The sequence below is a fragment of the Oncorhynchus kisutch genome, linkage group LG12, assembly GCF_002021735.2.
Source record: "Oncorhynchus kisutch isolate 150728-3 linkage group LG12, Okis_V2, whole genome shotgun sequence".
Taxonomy (NCBI): Eukaryota; Metazoa; Chordata; class Actinopteri; order Salmoniformes; family Salmonidae; genus Oncorhynchus; species Oncorhynchus kisutch.
In genome coordinates this window covers 28058649-28076609 of record NC_034185.2, presented here as the reverse complement: position 1 = coordinate 28076609, position 17961 = coordinate 28058649, and the positions used below count along the sequence as shown (strand labels likewise).

Genomic DNA, 17961 nt, shown 5'->3' with positions numbered 1-17961 from the left:
CTCCTCCCGTCTCCGCCTCTCCTCCTGTCTCTTCTTCTCTCCGCCTCTCCCGCCTCTCCTCCTGTCTCTTCCTCTCTCCGCCTCTCGTCCTGTCTATTCTTCTCTCCGCCTCTCCTCCTGTCTCTTCTTCTCACCTCCTGTCTCCGCCTCTCTCTGCCTCTCCTCCGTCTCTGCCTCTCTCTGCCTCTCATACCGTCTCCTCCTCTCTCTGTCTCTCCTCACGTCTCTGCTTCTCCTCCTCTTCTCCGCCTCTCTCTCCTCTCCTCCCGTCTCTGCCTCTCTCTACCTCTCCTCCCGTCTCCGCCTCTCTCTACCTATCCTCCCGTCTCTGCCTCTCCTTCCGTCTCCGCCTCTCTCCGCCTCTCCTTCCGTCTCCGCCTCTCTCTACCTCTCCTCCCGTCTCCGCCTCTCTCTACCTCTCCTCCCGTCTCCGCCTCTCTCTGCCTCTCCTCCTATCTCTGCCTCTCCCCCCATCTCCGCCTCTCTCTGCCTCTCCTCCCGTCTCCACCTCTCTGCCTCTACTCCTGTCTCTTCTTCTCTCCGCCTCTCCTCCTGTCTCGTCCTCTCTCCGCCTCTCGTCCTGTCTATTCTTCTCTCCGCCTATCCTCCGGTCTCTTCCTCTCTCCACCTCTCCTCCTGTCTCCTCCTGTCTCCGCCTCTCTCTGCCTCTCCTCCCGTCTCCACCCCTCTCTGCGTCTCCTCCCGTCTCTGCCTCTACTCCTGTCTCCTCCTGTCTCCGCCTCTCTCTGCCTCTCCTCCCGTCTCCACCCCTCTCTGCCTCTCCTCCCGTCTCTGCCTCTACTCCTGCCTTTCCTCCCGTCTCCGCCTCTCTCTACCTCTCCTCCCGTCTCCGCCTCTCTCTGCCTCTCCCCCGTCTCCGACTCTCTCTGCCTCTCCTCCCGTCTCCGCCTCTCTCTGCCTCTCCTCCCATCTCCGCCTCTCTCTGCCTCCGCATCTCTCTACCTCTCCTCCCGTCTCCGCCTCTCTCTGCCTCTCCCCTGTCTCCGACTCTCTCTGCCTCTCCTCCCGTCTCCGCCTCTCTCTCTATGTCTGCCTCTCCTCCCGTCTCCGCCTCTCTCTGCCTCTCCTCCTGTCTCGTCCTCTCTCCGCCTCTCGTCCTGTCTATTCTTCTCTCCGCCTCTCCTCCTGTCTCTTCTTCTCACCTCCTGTCTCTTCTTCTCACCTCCTGTCTCCGCCTCTCTCTGCCTCTCCTCCCGTCTCTGCCTCTCTCTGCCTCTCCTACCGTCTCCTCCTCTCTCTGTCTCTCCTCCCGTCTCTGCCTCTCTCTGCTTCTCCTCCTCTTCTCCGCCTCTCTCTCCTCTCCTCCCGTCTCTGCCTCTCTCTACCTCTCCTCCCGTCTCCGCCTCTCTCTACCTATCCTCCCGTCTCCGACTCTCTCTGCCTCTCCTTCCGTCTCCGCCTCTCTCCGCCTCTCCTTCCGTCTCCGCCTCTCTCTACCTCTCCTCCCGTCTCCGGCTCCGCCTCTCTCTGCCTCTCCTCCTATCTCCGCCTCTCCCTGCCTCTCCTCCTATCTCTGCCTCTCTCTGCCTCTCCCCCCATCTCCGCCTCTCTCTGCCTCTCCTCCCGTCTCCGCCTCTCTGCCTCTCCTCCTGTCTCTTCTTCTCTCCGCCTCTCCTCCTGTCTCTTCTTCTCTCCGCCTCTCCTCCTGTCTCTTCTTCTCTCCGCCTCTCCTCCTGTCTCTTCTTCTCTCCGCCTCTCCTCCTGTCTCTTCTTCTCTCCGCCTCTCCTCCTGTTTCTTCCTCTCTCCGCCTCTCCTCCTGTCTCTTCTTCTCTCCGCCTCTCCTCCTGTCTCTTCCTCTCCGCCTCTCCTCCTGTTTCTTCCTCTCTCCGCCTCTCCTCCTGTCTCTTCCTCTCTGCCTCTCCTCCCGTCTCTGCCTCTACTCCTGCCTTTCCTCCCGTCTCCGCCTCTCTCTACCTCTCCTCCCGTCTCCGCCTCTCTCTACCTCTCCTCCCGTCTCCGCCTCTCTCTACCTCTCCTCCCGTCTCCGCCTCTCTCTGCCTCTCCTCCTATCTCTGCCTCTCCCCCCATCTCCGCCTCTCTCTGCCTCTCCTCCCGTCTCCACCTCTCTGCCTCTACTCCTGTCTCTTCTTCTCTCCGCCTCTCCTCCTGTCTCGTCCTCTCTCCGCCTCTCGTCCTGTCTATTCTTCTCTCCGCCTATCCTCCGGTCTCTTCCTCTCTCCACCTCTCCTCCTGTCTCCTCCTGTCTCCGCCTCTCTCTGCCTCTCCTCCCGTCTCCACCCCTCTCTGCGTCTCCTCCCGTCTCTGCCTCTACTCCTGTCTCCTCCTGTCTCCGCCTCTCCTCCCGTCTCCACCCCTCTCTGCCTCTCCTCCCGTCTCTGCCTCTACTCCTGCCTTTCCTCCCGTCTCCGCCTCTCTCTACCTCTCCTCCCGTCTCCGCCTCTCTCTGCCTCTCCCCCGTCTCCGACTCTCTCTGCCTCTCCTCCCGTCTCCGCCTCTCTCTGCCTCTCCTCCCATCTCCGCCTCTCTCTGCCTCCGCATCTCTCTACCTCTCCTCCCGTCTCCGCCTCTCTCTGCCTCTCCCGTCTCCGACTCTCTCTGCCTCTCCTCCCGTCTCCGCCTCTCTCTCTATGTCTGCCTCTCCTCCCGTCTCCGCCTCTCTCTGCCTCTCCTCCTGTCTCGTCCTCTCTCCGCCTCTCGTCCTGTCTATTCTTCTCTCCGCCTCTCCTCCTGTCTCTTCTTCTCACCTCCTGTCTCTTCTTCTCACCTCCTGTCTCCGCCTCTCTCTGCCTCTCCTCCCGTCTCTGCCTCTCTCTGCCTCTCCTACCGTCTCCTCCTCTCTCTGTCTCTCCTCACGTCTCTGCTTCTCCTCCTCTTCTCCGCCTCTCTCTCCTCTCCTCCCGTCTCTGCCTCTCTCTACCTCTCCTCCCGTCTCCGCCTCTCTCTACCTATCCTCCCGTCTCCGACTCTCTCTGCCTCTCCTTCCGTCTCCGCCTCTCTCCGCCTCTCCTTCCGTCTCCGCCTCTCTCTACATCTCCTCCCGTCTCCGCCTCTCTCTGCCTCTCCTCCTGTCTCCGCCTCTCCCTGCCTCTCCTCCTATCTCTGCCTCTCCCCCCATCTCCGCCTCTCTCTGCCTCTCCTCCCGTCTCCGCCTCTCCCTGCCTCTCCCCCGTCTCCGACTCTCTCTGCCTCTCCCCCCATCTCCGCCTCTCTCTGCCTCTCCTCCCGTCTCCGCCTCTCTGCCTCTCCTCCTGTCTCTTCTTCTCTCCGCCTCTCCTCCTGTCTCTTCTTCTCTCCGCCTCTCCTCCTGTCTCTTCTTCTCTCCGCCTCTCCTCCTGTCTCTTCTTCTCTCCGCCTCTCCTCCTGTCTCTTCTTCTCTCCGCCTCTCCTCCTGTTTCTTCCTCTCTCCGCCTCTCCTCCTGTCTCTTCTTCTCTCCGCCTCTCCTCCTGTCTCTTCCTCTCCGCCTCTCCTCCTGTTTCTTCCTCTCTCCGCCTCTCCTCCTGTCTCTTCCTCTCTGCCTCTCCTCCCGCCTCTGACTCTACTCCTGCCTTTCCTCCCGTCTCCGCCTCTCTCTACCTCTCCTCCCGTCTCCGCCTCTCTCTACCTCTGCTCCCGTCTCCGCCTCTCTCTGCCTCTCCCCCGTCTCCGACTCTCTCTGCCTCTCCTCCCGTCTCCGCCTCTCTCTGCCTCTCCTCCCATCTCTGCCTCTCTCTGCCTCCGCCTCTCTCTACCTCTCCTCCCGTCTCCGCCTCTCTCTGCCTCTCCCCTGTCTCCGCCTCTCTCTGCCTCTCCTCCCGTCTCCACCTCTCTCTGCCTCTCCTCCTGTCTCTTCTTCTCTCCGCCTCTCCTCCTGTCTCTTCCTCTCTCCACCTCTCCTCCTGTCTCTTCCTCTCTCCGCCTCTCCTCCCGTCTCTTCCTCTCTCCGCCTCTACTCCGGTCTCTTCTTCTCCCCGCCTGTCTCTTCTTCTCTCCTCCGGTCTCTTCTTCTCTCCTCCTGTCCTCCTGTCTCCGCCTCTTCTCCTGTCCCCGCCTCTCGTCCTGTCTATTCTTCTCTCCGCCTCTCCACCTGTCTCTTCTCTCCGCCTGTCTCTTCCTCTCTCCGCCTCTCCTCCTGTCTCTTCTTCTCTCCGCCGTCTCTTCTTCACTCCGCCTGTCTCTTCTTCCCTACGCCTCTCCTCCTGTCTCTTCTTCTCACCGCCTGTCTTTTCTTCTCTCCTCCTGTCTCCGTCTCTCCTCCTGTCTCTTCTTCTCTCCACCTCTCCTCCTGTCTCTGCCTCTCTCTGCCTCTCCTACCGTCTCCGCCTCTCTCTGCCTCTCCTACCGTCTCCGCCCCTCTCTGCCTCTCCTCCCGTCTCCGCCTCTCTCTGCCTCTCCTCCCGTCTCCGCCCCTCTCTGCCTCTCCTCCCATCTCTGCCTCTCCTCCCATCTCCGCCTCTCCTCCTGTCTCTTCTTCTCTCCCCCTGTCTCCGCCTTTCTCTGCCTCTCCTACCGTCTCCGCCCCTGTCTGCCTCTCCTCCCGTCTCCGCCTCTCACTGCCTCTCCTCCCGTCTCCGCCCCTCTCTGCCTCTCCTCCCGTCTCTGCCCCTCTCTGCCCCTCTCTGCCTCTACTCCCATCTCCGCCTCTCCTCCTGTCTCTTCTTGTCTCCCCCTCTCCCCCCGTCTCCGCCTCTCTCTGCCTCTCCCACCGTCTCCGCCTCTCTCTGCCTCTCCCCCGTCTCCGCAACTCTCTGCCTCTCTCTGCCTCTCCCCCCCTCTCCGCCTCTCCCTGCCTCTCCTCCCGTCTCCGCCTCTCCCTGCCTCTCCTCCCGTCTCCGCCTCTCCCTGCCTCTCCCCCCGTGTCCGCCTCTCTCCCGGTCTCCACTTCTCTCTGCCTCCGCCTCTCTCTGCCTCTCCCCCCCATCTCCGCCTCTCCCTGCCTCTCCTCCTGTCTCCGCCTCTCCCTGCCTCTCCCCCGTCTCCCTGCCTCTCCTCCCGTCTCCGCCTCTCCTCCTGTCTCTTCTTCTCTCCGCCTCTCCCTGCCTCTCCTCCCGTCTCCGCCTCTCCTCCTGTCTCTTCTTCTCTCCGCCTGTCTCTTCTTCTCTCCGCCTCTCCTCCTGTCTCTTTTTCTCTCCGCCTGTCTCTTCTTCTCTTCGCCTCTCCTCCTGTCTCTTCTTCTCTACGCCTCTCCTCCTGTCTCTTCTTTCTCCGCCTCTCCTCCTGTCTCTTCTTCTCTCCGCCTCTCCGCCTGTCTCTTCTTCTCTCCCCCTGTCTCCGCCTTTCTCTGCCCCTCTCTGCCTCTCCTACCGTCTCCGCCCCTCTCTGCCTCTCCTCCTGTCTCCGCCTCTCTCTGCCTCTCCTCCCGTCTCTGCCCCTCTCTGCCTCTACTCCCATCTCCGCCTCTCCTCCTGTCTCTTCTTGTCTCCCCCTCTCCCCCCGTCTCCGCCTCTCTCTGCCTCTCCCCCCGTCTCCGCCTCTCTCTGCCTCTCCCCCGTCTCCGCAACTCTCTGCCTCTCTCTGCCTCTCCCCCCCCTCTCAGCCTCTCCCTGCCTCTCCTCCCGTCTCCGCCTCTCCCTGCCTCTCCTCCCGTCTCCGCCTCTCCCTGCCTCTCCCCCCGTGTCCGCCTCTCTCCCCGTCTCCACTTCTCTCTGCCTCCGCCTCTCTCTGCCTCTCCCCCCCATCTCCGCCTCTCCCTGCCTCTCCTCCTGTCTCCGCCTCTCCCTGCCTCTCCCCCGTCTCCGCCTCTCCCTGCCTCTCCTCCTGTCTCTTCTTCTCTCCGCCTCTCCCTGCCTCTCCTCCCGTCTCCGCCTCTCCTCCTGTCTCTTCTTCTCTCCGCCTGTCTCTTCTTCTCTCCGCCTCTCCTCCTGTCTCTTTTTCTCTCCGCCTGTCTCTTCTTCTCTTCGCCTCTCCTCCTGTCTCTTCTTCTCTACGCCTCTCCTCCTGTCTCTTCTTTCTCCGCCTCTCCTCCTGTCTCTTCTTCTCTCCGCCTCTCCGCCTGTCTCTTCTTCTCTCCGCCTCTCCTCCTGTCTCTTCTTCTCTCCGCCTCTCCGCCTGTCTCTTCTTCTCTCCGCCTGTCTCTTCTTCTCTCCGCCTGTCTCTTCTTCTCTCCGCCTCTCCACCTGTCTCTTCTTCTCTCCGCCTGTCTCTTCTTCTCTTCGCCTCTCCTCCTGTCTCTTCTTCTCTCCGCCTCTCCTCCTGTCTCTTCTTCTCTCCGCCTGTCTCTTCATCTCTCCGCCTGTCTCTTCTTCTCTCCTGTCGCTTCTTCTCTACGCCTCTCCTCCTGTCTCTTCTTCTCTCCGCCTGTCTCTTCTTCTCTTCGCCTCTCCTCCTGTCTCTTCTCCTCTCCACCTGTCTCTTCTTCTCTCTGCCTGTCTCTTCTTCTCTCCTGTCGCTTCTTCTCTACGCCTCTCCTCCTGTCTCTTCTTTCTCCGCCTCTCCTCCTGTCTCTCCGCCTCTCCGTCTGTCTCTTCTTCTCTCCGCCTCCGCCTCTCTCTGCCTCTCCCCCTGTGTCCGCCTCTCTCTGCCTCTCCCCCCGTCTCCGCCTCTCTCTGCCTCTCCCCCGTCTCCGCCTCTCTCTGCCTCTCCCCCGTCTCCGCCTCTCTCTGCCTCTGCTCCCGTCTCCGCCTCTCTCTGCCTCTCCTCCCGTCTCCGCAACTCTCTGCCTCTCCCCCCGTCTCCGCATCTCTCTGCCTCCGCCTCTCCCCCCCCGTCTCTGCCTCTCTCTTCCCCTGTCTCTGCCTCTCTCTGCCTCTCCCCGCCGTCTCCGCCTCTCCCTGCCTCTCGTCCCGTCTCCGCCTCTCTCTGCCTCCGCCTCTCTCCCCGTCTCCGCCTCTCCCTGCCTCTCCTCCCGTCTCCGCCTCTCCTCCTGTCGCTTCTTCTCTTCTTCTCTCCACCTGTCTCTTCTTCTCTCCGCCTCTCCTCCTGTCTCTTCTTCTCTCCGCCTGTCTCTTCTTCCCTTCGCCTCTCCTCCTGTCTCTTCTTCTCTCCGCCTCTCCTCCTGTCTCTTCTTCTCTCCGCCTGTCTCTTCTTCTCTCCGCCTGTCTCTTCTTCTCTCCTGTCGCTTCTTCTCTACGCCTCTCCTCCTGTCTCTTCTTTCTCCGCCTCTCCTCCTGTCTCTTCTTCTCTCCGCCTCTCCTCCTGTCTCTTCTTCTCTCCGCCTGTCTCTTCTTCTCTTCGCCTCTCCGCCTGTCTCCTCTTCTCTTCGCCTCTCCTCCTGTCTCTTCTCCTCTCCACCTGTCTCTTCTTCTCTCCGCCTGTCTCTTCTTCTCTCCTGTCGCTTCTTCTCTATGCCTCTCCTCCTGTCTCTTCTTCTCTCCGCCACTCCTCCTGTCTCTTCTTCTTTCCGCCTCCCCGCCTGTCTCTTCTTCTCTCCGCCTGTCTCTTCTTCTCTCCACCTCTCCTCCTGTCTCTTCTTCTCTCTGCCTGTCTCTTCTTCTCTCCTGTCTCTCCTTCTCTCCTGTCTCTTCTTCTCTCCGCCTCTCCTCCTGTCTCTTCTTCTCTCTGCCTCTCCTCCTGTCTCTTCTTCTCTCCCCTGTCTCTTCTTCTCTCCGCCTCTCCTCCTCTCCCCTGTCTCTTCTTCTCTCCCGTCTCTTCTTCTCTCTGCCTCTACTCCTGTCTCTTCTTCTCTCCACCTCTCGCTGCCTCTCCACCTCTCGCTGCCTCTCCAACCGTCTCCGCCTCTCCACCACTCTCCTCCCTTCTCCACCTCTCCTCTGCCTCTCCTCCCCTCTCTGCCTCTCCTCCCCTCTCTGCCTCTCCTCCCATCTCCGCCTCTCTCCGCCTCTCCTCCTGTCTCTTTTTCTCTCCGCCTCTCCTCCTGTCTCTTCTCTCCGCCGTCTCTTCTTCTCTCCCCTGTCTCTTCTTCTCTCCGCCTCTCCCTCCTGTCTCTTCTTCTCTCCGCCTCTCCTCCTGTCTCTTCTCTCCGCCGTCTCTTCTTCTCTCCCCTGTCTCTTCTTCTCTCCGCCTCTCCCTCCTGTCTCTTCTTCTCTCCGCCTCTCCTCCTGTCTCTTCTCTCCGCCGTCTCTTCTTCTCTCCCCTGTCTCTTCTTCTCTCCGCCTCTCCTCCTATCTCTTCTTCTCTCTGCCTCTACTCCTGTCTCTTCTTCTCTCCGCCTCTCCTCCTGTCTCCGCCTCTCCTCCTGTCTCCGCCTCTCCTCCAGTCTCCACCTCTCTCCGCCACTCCTCCCCTCTCTGCCTCTCCTCCCATCCCCGCCGTCTCTTCTTCTCTCCCCTGTCTCTTCTTCTCTCCGCCTCTCCTCCTGTCTCTTCTTCTCTCCGCCGTCTCTTCTTCTCTCCCCTGTCTCTTCTTCTCTCCGCCTCTCCTCCTGTCTCCGCCTCTCCTCCAGTCTCCACCTCTCTCCGCCTCTCCTCCCGTCTCCACCTCTCTCTGCCTCTCCTCCCTTCTCCACCTCTCCTCTGCCTCTCCTCCCCTCTCTGCCTCTCCTCCCCTCTCTGCCTCTCCTCCCCTCTCTGCCTCTCTCCACCCGTCTCTGCCTCTCCTCCCATCTCCACCTCTCTCTGCCTCTCCTCCCATCTCCACCTCTCTCTGCCTCTCCTCCCATCTCCACCTCTCTCTGCCTCTCCTCCCATCTCCACCTCTCTCTGCCTCTCCTCCCGTCTCTGACCTCACCTACCGTCTCTTTCCCCCTCTCTCTGCCTCTCCTCCTGTCTCTGCCTCTCTCTCTCACCTGCTTCCCTCCACAAACATACAGGAAGTGCACTTACCGTGGGAGCCTGTTTTGTCGATAAAGTTGCTGAGGTTGAACAGAGCGGTCCTGGAGGCCAGGTATTGGATGAACCTCTGAGGAAGCAGAATGACAATAAGGCACTGACACTCTGAAACACCTTACAATGAAATAGGCTGATTAAACAAAACCAGAATCCATTTTTTTTAAATCAAGACAAATTAGGGCATATTTACTGAAATAGTCAACTACAAATTGAGTGCTAGTATGTTAGTCCAAAATTGAGACTATAATTTACAGTGTGTGAAAGCATGTCTTTTGCAATACAGCAACTCAATAAGTAAATATAGCTCCAGACAAACACAATGGTGATTGATGAAACATGAAACCATGTTTCAGAACGAGCTCTAGTCTGCAGCCATACTAATAGCACTGTTTCCAGCACCATGGACAGCCACACTCACAGCTCCCCTGGGATGAATCAAGACAGCCGTGTAGCTGTCCATGGTGCTCAAACAGTCCTAATTGGTTTTATTGTGGTTGTGCACTAAATTGCTGCCCTCTGACCTCGTTTCCATGGACACACATGTGGTGTGTGGTGACTAGGGCCTTGAAGACGACAATCCAGCTGGCGTTGGTGGCCCTCTCAAACAGAGTGTCGGCCATCTGAGGGATGTTCACGTTGGTCGCATTGGTAGCCGATATCAGATCTGAAACACATACAGATAGGTTTGTTAGTACTGTGGGGAGAGGCTGTTCGTTCAGCTCAGTGAAACGGTTCTCTTATTGATTGTCGATCCGTGAAACGGTCAGACATTTTGAGACAGTAGAATATAGCAGGATTTGTTAGGATATCTCAAGATATTTAAAGAGTTGTAAAATCATGATGAGTAAGTACAGTTTCAAAGTGTTAAGACATGCTGACTGCCAAGAAAAGGTGTAATGTGCTGCCGTAGCTGATAGTGAAGCCTCACCCCAGGTCAAATGAGATTCAGTCTCCCTTGCTCCATTCATGTGCTCTGTGATTTTTGGAGTAGGACTGCTGGGCTGTGTGTGTGGGGGGGGGGGGGGATTCTGCTACTGGAATGTGTGAAAGCCATAAAACAGCCTCTGGGGGTTGTTCACTTCACTGTGTACCTAGTGGAGCTAGGCATTGCCGAGTCAGAAATCCATTTGGGAGTCAGGACACACATACCAAGCCTCAAAGAGCCACCAACACTGCTGGAAAGGATCCAACACACAGATAGAAGTATTGCACACACACACACACACACACAGAGACAAAGAGACAAACAGACTGCCATTTAGACAGACTGACCGACAGGTCTGCCTCAGAGAGCAATCACCTCAACTCAGCTCTTTGGGATACAGTACATGACAGATTAGCTGCTCGGAAGAGAGAGGGGGATATGGGATATGAGATATGGGATATGAGATATGGGATATGAGATCGGGAAGGTGGCTATAAATCCTAGCCAAACCGTGTTTCTGTACTTCCAAAAGGCGGAAGCTTGTCCTGCCAAGGGATGGAAAGCTGCAATATTATCAAACAACACTGACCAGACTAAAAAGAGAGCGGGGATGCATGATGAAGGCTTGTTAGTCATTTCATGGTCAAAGGGCAGGGGCTTTGTCCACAGATTAATATAAATCAGTAAGGAGTCTGGTGTGGTGACCCCTCTCCCAACAGCCACACACACACACACACACACACAAGAACAAACACACACGTCTCCAATTATAAGCTTTTGTGTCCAGTTTTTGATAAACGTTGACTGATGTACTGCCTGTACATTCTTATAAAAAACAGGTGCCATCTAGAGCCTGAAAGGGTTTTTCGGCAGTCCCCACCGGAGGAACCTTTGAAGAACACTTTTTGGTTTCAGGTAGAACCCCTCTGGGTTCCATGAAGAACCCTTTCCACAGAGGGACAACCCGAAGAACCCTTTTATGTTCTCTCTCTCCTAAATGTGTCTGCCTCTCTCAGTAAAACAGTTGGTGATGACAGCCATAATATTCATGTCTGTCCCTGCTTTGCTCGGCTTCCTACACAGCTCAACCATATGTTCCATCTCAACAGGCAACCCTGTGTGTGGAATATTTGTGGCCCACTATTTTGTTTCCCACACAAACGTGTTCACACACACACACACACGTTTGTGTGTGTGTGTGTGTAAGTCTAATGATGATTGACTGATCTAAATAAAGACTCAGTAATCCACAGCAGACAGGAGAGCTGTAAAAATTAACTGGTAGGGGAGTCTATAACAAGGCACACAGGACTGTGTGTGTGCATGTGTGTGTGTGTGCGGGCGTGCATATGCTTGTGGCCTGCCTGGGTGTGTGTATTGTTGTACTCACACACCAGACTTCTCCGAGGTTAGAGTGACTGGAATAGGTCAGATTAAAATCAACTAGAAGCCAGCGAATAGACGCCAACCCATTACCCTAACAACACTCCTATGAGACCACACACACACACACTTGTTAAGCTTGTCCAGAGGTATCAGCTCAATGATTCACTTAGCAGATGACTGAAAACGCCCACACACACACACACACACACAGACAAGCTGTGCCCATGCATAAAAACATGCATGCGGGTATAGGCTGCACTGACCACTAAACCAGTGATTTCTGTGTATTTTTATCATATTGCTCAGAAGGAACAGGTTTGTCAAATTTAACGAACTGTGTTTCACCACAAGAGGGAACAAGAAGAGTCCAATCACAATGAAATACATTTCAGACATCTCGCTCCTTCAGAGTAAGAACCAATAAAAAAAACATTGAAACCCATTTCTCACTCTGAAACACCAAAACAAAGACAGAAAATATAATTCTAAGGATATGCTACTGCCCAAAATGACTATCTGTTGAAGCACTCTGGAGTCGTTTGCCCGCCACTGTGCCTTTCCAGAACCCCCCTTTGTGTCAGCCCGAGTCTTTGACCCGCTCTACAATCTGTTTCCATGGCAACCGGACTGCCTCTCAAGGGTCAGCAATCATGACACAATGATGATGGACAACAACTATCTTCTCTGTTACAATGGCTTCACACAAAGACTAGAGGGGTAATGTTTGATGTATCATCATATTGGCACATCAATGTCTGTGGCAAAGTGTATAGGGTCATTGAGATGTACTATACTCTTATGCCATTTCCATGTCAAGACCATTATCTGTGGAATCTATGCGTTATGCCATCAAACCTAAGACCAAGAGATATGTAATATACGGTACCAGTCAAAAGTTGGAACACACCTACTCATTCCAGGGTTTTTCTTTATTTGTACTATTTTCTACATTGTAGAATAGTAGTGAAGACATTAAAACTATGAAACGACACATATGGAATCATGTAGTAAGCAAAAAAGTTCAACAAAACCAAATATATTTTAGATTCTTCAAAGTACACACCCTTTTCCTTGATGACAGCTTTGCACACTCTTGGCATTCTCTCAACCAGCTTCATGAGGAGGTCACATGGAATGCATTTCAATTAACAGGTGTGCCTTGTTAAAAGTTCATTTGTGGAATTTCTTTCCTTCCTAATGTGTTTGAGCCAATCAGTTGTGTTGTGACAAGGTAGGGGGGGTATACAGAAGATGGCCCTATTTGGTCAAAGACATACCTTCTTTATTTGTGCTGTATGTATTGTTTTTGCTCCATTTAGAAAACTATTATTATTGAATATCAGTATAAATATGGAATGATCCATTATAGAGCATGGTTGATGAACTCATGTTTTTGGTTTTCTATTAGAATTATCATGGGTATTTAAAAGCATTATGTGTTCCCCTTCCCTTCACCTATTTAGGTTGTTGGCAGAACGGGTCTACTAAGCCTCACGTATGGCGGCACCGTACAGTTTTTTGACCGCTACGCCACTAAGCTGCTACTAGTCTATACCTTTGTTTACAGTTTAAATCTGACCGCTCTGCCTTTGATTATCTATGGAATATAGCTTATGAAATGACCTTTTCTTTGGAGAACTTTGAACTTTGAACGCTCTGTTCTGTGGTTGCTTTGGAAGCGCGTCTGACTACGGCATCACATACCTGAGGCCTCAAGGCAAGTTTGGAATTGGATTATCCCTGAGGAGATGACAAATAATATGCCCTACTAGAGTTTCCAATAATATATTTAGGTTAGATGGAGCCCTTGCCTAAAAATGTTGGCCTAATTAAATGTTTTGGTGTTTGAAGCCTTGAATGTTGCCTTGAGGGCATTAACTATGTGGCAAGAAAATAAGATAAGGGAGACATTGTGCCCTATTTTTATTTAGTTTTGAAGGGCCATGAAATCGATATACATTGTACATGCACTAGGATTAACTGCAAGGCAAGAGACATCGCTACAGGTACTCAACAATCAATGTCACAACACAGACAAGACACAGACAATATCCTTCCATCTCGATAAAGACCGGATCCATTTGAATTGTGCTTTGTTTATTCGCGCTTATTGTATTTGGTTAACATCTGTAAAAAAATTAACTACTACAGTAAAAATAGACGGAGTATACCAAACATTAGGAACACCTTCCTAATATTGAGTTGAACCCCCTTCCCCATTTTGCCCTCAGAAGAGACGCAATTCGTCAGGGCATGGACTCTACAAGGTGTCGAAAGCGTTCCACAGAGATGCTGGTCAATTCTGACTCCAATGCTTCAATGTCAAGTTGGCTGGATGTTCTTTGGGTGGTGGACCATTCTTGATACACACGGCAAACTGTTGAGTGGGAAAAACCCAACAGCGTTGCAGTTCTTGACACAAACCAGTATGCCTGGCATCTACTACCATACCCTGTTCAAAGGCACTTAAATCTTTTGTCTTGCCCATTCACCCTTTGAATGGCACACATACACCATCCGTGTCTCAATTGTCCCCAGTCTTAAAGATCCTTCTTCTTCTTCTTCTCCTCCCCTAACAAGTGGCATCAATAAGGGATCATAGCATTCACCTGGTCAGTTTGTGCCATGGAAAGAGCAGGACATATGTGTATTTTATTGGGTAAGAATCTCCCTTCTCTGGACAGCCATACTCTTGAGTTCTCTGCCTCTCTCTCTGTGCAATGCTATGCTAATCCCCAGCAGTCTCCTGCCTACTTTAGCATTAGCATGGTCACCTTTGGCTGTGTAAATAATAGAGGCCAGTCATTGGCTGATTAATGCATTATTCAGTGGGGAGCGTATCACACGACATAAGTTCTGAGTCTTGCTAGACCTAGCCTGAGACTGGGCCGGCCACCTGACCACACACACAGGCAGGTGGAACACCATTCATCCACGACTGCTTTAGTTTGACTCGGGCTGCTAGGCCCTATGCCAGCGATTCATATTGTCTTGTCATGAGGCAGACCCTGATTCTTTATGGAAGTAGCGCTGATGCAGGGAAAATTGGATACTGGTGAATAAGCAGAATTGGACGTTAAGGTCTATCTATCTACAGTAGGCCTACATCTATATGTTTTCTAGTCGTTGCCCATTTAATTCACACTTGATATAGTGTATAGTGTATAGGCTACACCTTTGAAACCAAGTGAGGAAGCTCTTTAGCTTATCAATAACAAAGGCAACTACAGTAGCAGACACTGCAGCCGTTGAAGACTTGAAGACATGCACTCCTGCCATATGTATCACTTAAGGGAAGCTTGGGAGGTGTAGTGTGCAAGGACAAGTGAACAAGGGAAAATGTAATGTATTGTGACTAGGCCTCTGTGTGAGTCAGTCTGTTTTGAGTCATGACCACCTTTCTCTCCAATCACTGTGAGCTACACATGTAGGATGACTAGGGGTCACCATTGGGGTCATCTCCATGGTAACATCAATACATGGTAGGTCTCTGGTCATGCAGGGCAGGAGCATAGAAATGTAATGCATTGGTTGATGATTCAACAAGCTCTCAGTCTCACATCAGAATTAGACAACATTTCTAAGTGGTTCCAAACATCACATTTCTAAGGGTTTAGGGTTAAGTTTAGACATTAACTACGAAATCTTAAGGTTATGTATTAACTCTGAATGGTTAAGGTAAGGCATGAGATTTGGGATAGTCTTAAAACAAAAATCTCAAAAACAACGTTCTATGGCTGGATTCGAACATGCAACGTTTGGCACCAGAGGCATATGTTTACAATGGATGTCAACCATTTGTTCCCCATAGATATCTAATCAATTCATGATGCAGTGTTCTTCACCTGATAGTGTGTGTGTGTGTGTGTGTGTGAGAGAGAGAGAAAGGGTGGGGATGAGAATGCACTTACATTCCAGGTGCTTTTTCTTGGGCGCCATCACCTCGTGAGTGGTGGCTTTGCAGACGGCGCGAGATACCTCTGATCCCGTCAACTGGTACTGCGCAGCGGCAATACGATCCGTGAGCGTCTGCCCCGACATTTTCTCCTCGTGTAGTCGACCACCTTAAGAATGTATTTAACCAAAGAGAGAAATAAAAGGCGGTCTTGCTACAGGAATACAGGTATCAACGATGCCAGTGCTGTGCGGTCCTCTCCAAATCTCCCACGTATAGGCCTGTGACCTTCTGGATGGGCGAACAATTTGCAATATTAGCTCAAATAAATCAATCAATATTTCATTAAATAATTGGGTCACGTTGATGTGTGCTCTGACCTGGGTAGACTTAAACAATATTGCCTTCTTCCTTCTGTGTCCCGCTATACTGTTCAATTCAGCACCTTGGATAAAGTCACTCTTACGTAACACTACGCTAGAAATACAATGTATTTCCTCAGCCCACAGCAATAAAGCAATATTAAAGAAGCAATCAGGAGATTGAAAACGTTGCGACCGCGCAGCGTTTCTTATCCTTACAATGAATGGGTTTGGCCAAATGTCCAACCTTCGTCAAGCATACATAGAATATTCCGTTATCCGTTTTGCAGGAGCATCGGATACACCGTCAGTGTTTCCTTCTCCACGACGCACGGAAAAAAGGCAAACCGAAGGAGTAAAATGCACGGGGGCGCTTTCAAAATAACGATTTTGTAGTGACGCACAGTCGGCTCGTTGATTAAAATCTTCGCTCCGGACGTTTTCTTCCGATCAAGAATGTCTGATAGAGAAGGACAACGAGCCTCTGTCGACAGCAGATGTGCCTCTAACCCCTGTGCCAAGAGCCAACACTGACCGGCGCACCAATCCAAGGAGGCTGAATAGGCTACTAGGCTATACTGTATGGAGATGTTGGAAATAATTGTGTCTTCCACTCACTCGAATGTATGTTTATTTGGACTATATATCCTCTCCCCCCGTGCAATGTTAGGACAGGGTCAGGTGACACTTCATTAACAAACCGACACACGTCCATCCCACGCTCACCGTGGCGCGTTCTTAAAGGGGAATATTCCTAGGCCTACTGTATAGCCTAGCAATCATATCATTAATATGTCAAAGGGTTTACGAGTGAGCACTACTGCAATGGTGCAAAATATTAAAGAGACAGATTTGAACCCACTGCGCACAGGAAGTATATTTTCCAAATGATCCGTGCCCTCGTGCTACTCGCTCTCCCATTACTACTATCCTTCCCTGCGGTTGTTTACCCTGGTCATTGACACGTTGCCACACACGTATAGGCTTTATTATGCGCTATAATTAGCATGTATTGCCTAGAGCAAAGTTATTATAGTTTTGTGTTTTTATATTCGTTTTTATTTCTATTCGTTTTTGTATTATTATTTGGAAGTAAGTTTATTTTCAGTTCGTTTTCAGACCTGATTTGATAGTTTTTTTTAGTTTAGTTATATACAGTTATATAGTTTAGTTATATACAAATATTTATATTTTCAAATCAAATCAAATTGCATTTGTCACATGCACCGAATACAACAGGTGTAGAACTTACAGTGAAATGCTTACTTACAAGGCCTGAACCAACAATGCACTAATAAGAAAATACCTAAAACAAGTAGGAGATAAGAATAACAAATAATTAAAGAGCAGCAGTAAAATAACAATAGGGGGGTACCAGGTACAGAGTCAATGTGTCGAGGTAATTGAGGTAATATGTACATGTAGGTAGAGTTATTAAAGTGACATAGATAATAACAGAGAGTAGAAGCAGCGTAGAAGGGGGGAGGGGGGCAATGCAAATAGTCTGGGTAGCCATTTGATTAGATGTTCAGGAGTCTTATGGCCTGGGGGTAGAAGCTGTTTAGAAGCCTCTTGGACCTAGGCTTGGCGCTCCGGTACCACTTGCCATGTGGTAGCAGAGAGAACAGTCTGTGACTAGGGTGGCTGGAGTCTTTGACCATTTTTAGGGCTTTCCTCTGACACCGCCTGGTATAGAGATCCTGGATGGCAGGAAGCTTGGCCCCAGTGATGTGTTGGGACGTACGCACTACCCTCTGTAGTGCCTTGCGGTCGGAGGCTGAGCAGTTGCCAAATCAGGTAGTGATCCAACCCATCAGGATGCTCTCGATGGTGCAGCTGTAAAAGTGCCTCTCCTTGTTCGGGCAACATTCGGCGGTCATCGTCACCGGCTTTCTAGCCGCCACGATCTACATTTCTTTTTCCATTTGTTTTGTCTTGATTTTACACACCTGGTCCCCATTACGTAATAATTATTTTCCCTATTTAACCCTCTGGTTCCCATGATGTTTTGTGCGTGATTGTTTCTTGTTTAGTGTTAGTCTTCTGTGTTATGGTGTGTTTTCCCTGCGTGGAATTTATGGTTGTTTATTTTTCGAGTAAAGTGCGTTATTTTACTCAGTTCTGTGTCCTGCGCCTGACTCCATCCTCACCTCTGCACACTGACGCCTGACATCACGACTGTATTGGTGTGCTTGGACCATGTTATTTTGTTTGGCGATGTGAACACCAAGGAACTTGAAGCTCTCAACCTGCTCCACTACAGCCCGTTGATGAGAAAGGGGTCCACAATCATCTCCTATGTCTTGATCAAGTTGAGGGATAGGTTGTTGTCCTTGCACAACACTGCCAGATCTCTGACCTCCTCCCTATAGGCTGTCTCATTGTTGCCGGTGATAAGGCCTACCACTGTCTCATCGCCAAACTTAATGATGGTGTTGGAGTCGTGTATGGCCGTGCAGTCATGTGTGAATAGGGAGTACAGGAGGGGACTGAGCACGCATCCCAGAGGTATTCTTATAGTATTTCGTTTTAGTTTCAGTTTAGGTGTTGAGTACAGAAAGCATGCGTGGGAGTCTAGGAGCCATTTGTGTTTTATAGTTTTGTTTAAGTTTTTTGGGGATGTCATTTCTTGCAACTGGGGGGCACTGGGGATGTAATACATACAGTGCATTCGGAAAGTATTCAGACCCCTTTACTTTTTACACAT

The 17961-nt window shown here is 52.1% G+C and overlaps 1 protein-coding gene across 9 annotated transcripts in view; it reads right to left on the bottom strand.

Moving 5' to 3' along the window:
* Positions 1–15969, bottom strand: part of LOC109900827 (clathrin coat assembly protein AP180-like) — a 45047-nt gene extending 29078 nt beyond the window's left edge. For 2 of the 9 annotated variants that reach the window (XM_031837326.1, XM_031837328.1), the window contains exons 1-3: positions 14909–15961; positions 9208–9350; positions 8681–8756 (exon numbers count right to left, since the gene is read on the bottom strand). In XM_031837326.1, the coding sequence (XP_031693186.1) occupies positions 8681–8756; positions 9208–9350; positions 14909–15038 (349 nt within the window). In that variant the 5' untranslated portion in view covers positions 15039–15961. Of the gene's footprint in view, positions 1–8680; positions 8757–9207; positions 9351–14908 lie in introns of all 9 variants that reach the window. The other 7 variants (XM_020496667.2, XM_031837325.1, XM_031837323.1 and 4 more) reach the window with 6 other exon arrangements.
* Between the last annotated feature and the right edge of the window lie 1992 nt (positions 15970–17961).